General features: G+C 39.4%; 1 protein-coding gene across 1 annotated transcript; it reads left to right on the plus strand.

Annotated features, from left to right (window-relative positions):
- Positions 1-502: 502 nt before the first annotated feature.
- LOC125302813 (high choriolytic enzyme 2-like) lies at positions 503-3,834 on the plus strand. Its single transcript, XM_048256132.1, has 7 exons — positions 503-562; positions 863-923; positions 1,051-1,203; positions 2,008-2,125; positions 3,027-3,205; positions 3,502-3,583; positions 3,708-3,834. Exons 1-7 carry the CDS (start codon positions 503-505, stop codon positions 3,832-3,834), a joined length of 780 nt encoding a protein of 259 aa, XP_048112089.1.
- The last annotated feature ends 618 nt before the right edge of the window (positions 3,835-4,452 follow it).

Genomic DNA, 4,452 nt, shown 5'->3' on the forward strand with positions numbered 1-4,452 from the left:
GGCAGGAATTATTTTCTATTACGGTTCTTGTTACAGCGAAGTTGAAGCAACCTCCAGCTGAAAAGACACTCATGACATTGTTTACATGATGGTGTAACTTAATCAAAGTACATGCTGTTTAAAACCAGCTGTATCAATAACCTCTTTTTAGTGATAGAAGGCCACATTTCAAGGTTTCATTTCCCAGGTGTTTAAGTTCAGTGAGAAACAGGCACATGTCACACCTCACAGTTCTCATTTAGATATCAAACCTTATCTTGACGTTGTTTTGGTTTTATCTAGCTCCATTACAAATTCTCTATATAAAGCGAATACTAACAGCAAGTTTAGGTTTCTCTGTTAGTTGGGTGACAGGTGAGCTACAGTCTTGTGTTGCGCATCTGATTGCAGCATATCCAATTAGGATTTATATTTACACTATTTTCTCTATTGTCATATTTTTGAATTTGTGTTATAATTGTGTAATTACACTATCTGATGTCCCTGTAGATTGCAGCTAGAAATGTTTCCTCTCAAACTTATTATTGGGGTTTTTGCCCTGATATCTTCCACCTGGGCTGAGGTTTGTTGTCATAAATATTATATATGTGTGTGTGTGTGTGTGTGTGAATGCATATAAGTGTGCACTGTATTTCATGTTCATATATTGTGTGAGTTTCCGTAAGTGACTGTTGTTGATGTTTTCTTCTATTTCATTCAACATATCTATCTTTTTGCCTTCTCACACTGGCCCTTATATGCGTAAGTTCCTTGTATGTCATACATTTTATAATACCCAATATAATACAAACATGCCATAACAAGATCAGTTTATGTAAATATTGTGAGTCATACGGTCATTTTTGTAATGATTTCCCTAGAGGAAGTTGGCATTGAGGACACCTCTGTGTCTGGAAGACTGTATAGAGCCAACAAGAATGTTGGTGAGATATTTCATTTGAGGAGGGATTTATGGTGTCAAACATATTAAAAACATACAAATTAAAAACTACACAGAAAGTAAATATTGCACTAGACTTGTAGTGACGACAGGTTTTGTTTGTGTGTAAGTGCGTGGGCCAGAGGAGCCTTTGGTGGTGGATGATATTGCCTATGCATCTGAGGCCGCGAAGAACGCTGACCCCTGTACTTCCTACGGGTGCATGTGGCCAAAGTATTCTGATGGATACGTCTACGTGCCTTATGTGATCGCAAACCAGTACTGTGAGTATTTATGGCACAGGTGCATCTCAAACAATTTGAATATCTTGGAAAAGTTTATTTCCCCCCCATAATGTTATGATCCTGCACGGACTGAATGTGTTTGTGCCACCCTAGTGGCCATTCTGTGTTTTACCTTGTGTTTGTGTCCAGTTTCCCTTGTGCCATGTGCTTACAGTAATGTTTCCATTTTCCTGTCCTGTCTGAATGTCCCCACCCCTTGCCTTATTTGGACTTCCTGCTCTCCTGTTTGATGTTTGTCACCTGTGTCCTGTTATGTCCTCATTGCCTGTAATTCGTTTTGTATTTAAGTTTTGTGCTTGCCTTTGTTCTCTGTCGGATTGTCTCTCTCGTCTTGTTGGAATCTGTCTGTCTGTCTGTCTGTCTGTCTGTCTGTAAGTCTGTCTGTAAGTCAATAAATGTGTTTGTCTGAAGATTCTGCCTGCATTGAGTCGTTGTGCGCTTGGGTCCTCCTGCCGAAAACCCTGTCAAACAATTTATTTCAAAAAGTTAAACTTTCATATAATCTAGATTCATATAATGTGAAATACTTCAAGCCTTTTTTGTATTAATATTGATTATTCTAATCTTGATGATTTCAGTTTACAGCTCATGGAAATCAAAAAGCCAGCATTTCAAAATATTAGAATAAACAATTTATAATACAGAAATGTCAACTTGAGAAGCAGGCAGTGGACTTTTTCATGATATTCTAATTTTTTGAGACGCACCTATATTACCAAGAAAAGACATCCCCTTTGTGGAAAGTTTGCCCCTGACCACCACTCCTTTTGGTCCTCTTTTCAGCCTCTAGAGAGCTGTCCGTCATTGAGCGTGGTCTGCAGTCCTTCTCGAGCTATACCTGCATCCGTTTTGTTCCCTGGAACAACCAGAGAGATTATATCTACATCCAGTCTCTCAACGGGTAGGCTAACTGTAGGAGGACATTATAACCTTTCAGATCTGTTCAGCAAGAAAACCATATGTGTGTTCTGAATGTTTTACTCATGTGCTCTTTTACTTTTGTTTGTGAACAAGTTATTCATAGAAATGTATGAGTGAACAGAAATTGGGATGATGAAAGATGTTTAGCATTTGTGACATTCTTTCTCAACGTGATTGGGCCTACGTGCTTGTTTGGATAGAGGGGCCCCCGAGATGGAGCTGGCATCTTCACTAAGGAGGTTGGCACCTTCATGCACGTTAGGTCAAAGTTTGGGTAAATGTCACTGATGTCGGTTGTTAAGGGATACGTCCTTGTGTACAATGTTGGACGAGTTTGGGTGATCTGGTCAGCGAATATTTGACATGCCACAAGAGAGATGAAAGCTTTGACAAGTCCTATTAATTGTGCCTTTTCTCTGTATCTTTAGACACTTGTTAGTGGCACAGCATAGGTCTGCGGTACCATGAATACAGCTCTCTGAGATTTCTGACTGACTGCTGACTCTGCCTGAGAAATCTTTTGAACAATCTTGAATTTTAGCATGACACTACACACATTTCATCTCAACAAATGCCTCTCTGTATCCTGCATTGTACTGTTTTGTTTAGTTGCATAATCCAACTATATTTCTTTTTATAACACAACTATCGATTTAGTAATTTAAGGCGGTGGTAGTGTAGTGGTTTAGGAGCTGGACTAGCATGCAGCCTGAAAGTTGTTGGTTCAATTCCTGGCTTCCACCGTTGTGTCCTTGAGCAAGGCACTTAACCCCAAGTTGCTCTGGGGACAATAAAATCCCTTGTAATATGGTTGACGTAAATCACTTTGGACAAAAAGTGTCTGCTAAATGTGATGTAATTTCTTCCCTAATCTTTCTCAGATGTTACTCTTATGTGGGTCGTACTGGCAATGGTCAGACGGTGTCTCTGAGTCGTTCAGGCTGCATCTACCACAACACTGTACAGCACGAGCTGCTGCACGCTCTGGGCTTCAACCACGAGCAAACCCGCAGCGACCGTGACAGCTACATCCGAGTCCTTCTGGAGAATGTTGAATATTGTAGGCTATTCATCTCTCGTTGATATGCTCTTTCCATCCCATCATGCATATTATTATCATTAGATGTATTCGATTAAAATACCGTACCTTTGATGTTAAATTACTTTTGATGCACAGTATAAAACAAAATCTTAAAATGTAACTATGTCAATATCAATATATCAGGAATGCCAGCTCTTAGGTTGCTCTCACTTGTTGGCAGATTGCAATCACTTCTCCATGGCAAACATTAGGCCAATGTCTTGCCTTAATTACACACCATGCTGATTTTTTTCTTCCTTACATTTCCTATACAGCCATGCAGCACAATTTCAACAAGATCAACACTCTGAACCAGAATACTCCATATGACTACAACTCTGTCATGCAGTATCACAGGTCAATACATCTCTTACATGCTATAATTGCCACAGTCATTGCCACCGTTTCCTGATTCATTAATTCATTCATTCATCTGTTTGTTTGTTTGTTTGTTTGCTGTCTTTAATGCTATATGTTTCAGGTATGCCTTCTCTAAGAACGGCCTGCCCACCATGGAGCCCATCCCCAATCCCAATGTATCGTTTGGTGAGGCCAGTCAGATGAGTAGCAATGATATCCTGAGGCTGAACAGGCTGTACCGGTGTTAAGAGACAAATAGTGATCCAGATGGGATAATTCAGGTGCGTTCTGGCAAACAAACACATGAAGTCACTTTCCTGAGACATAGCTGTTCACATTGACTACAACGGCAAATTTGTGTTATGAAAAATAAAGTGCTAAATCTTGTATCTTTAGTGTTACATTACACTGGATAAAGACTAAGGATAACACATTATATCTTTTCAAAACAGATGGGAGTTGTCCACTTCTGATTCCTACTGACTGAGTCCATATCAGTCCCTGAATATTGTCTACCACAAAACACGGATTCATAATAAATCGACAAAAATACCATTACCACGAGTCATTTTCTTTCTCTGTATTCTTGATACTGATCTAAGCCTTTTGGCATTTTGAATAGCATATAGTTATAATAGCTTGCTTTCTCACATTACACACATTTCTCACTGGACACATTAACATGTGCACACACACACACACACACGTTTTTACATTTGACCCCCTCATAAACTAGGCTACTGCAGCCTACAGTACATGCATGTTTCCTAACAGTATGAGATCTCTATATTAATGCTGAACATTAGCTTTGAGTTATGTAATATGTTTTCAAAGTTCAGGACACTGAACAGAGCTGTGCTAGCTGA

Source organism: Alosa alosa, chromosome 11 (assembly GCF_017589495.1).
Source record: "Alosa alosa isolate M-15738 ecotype Scorff River chromosome 11, AALO_Geno_1.1, whole genome shotgun sequence".
Taxonomy (NCBI): Eukaryota; Metazoa; Chordata; class Actinopteri; order Clupeiformes; family Clupeidae; genus Alosa; species Alosa alosa.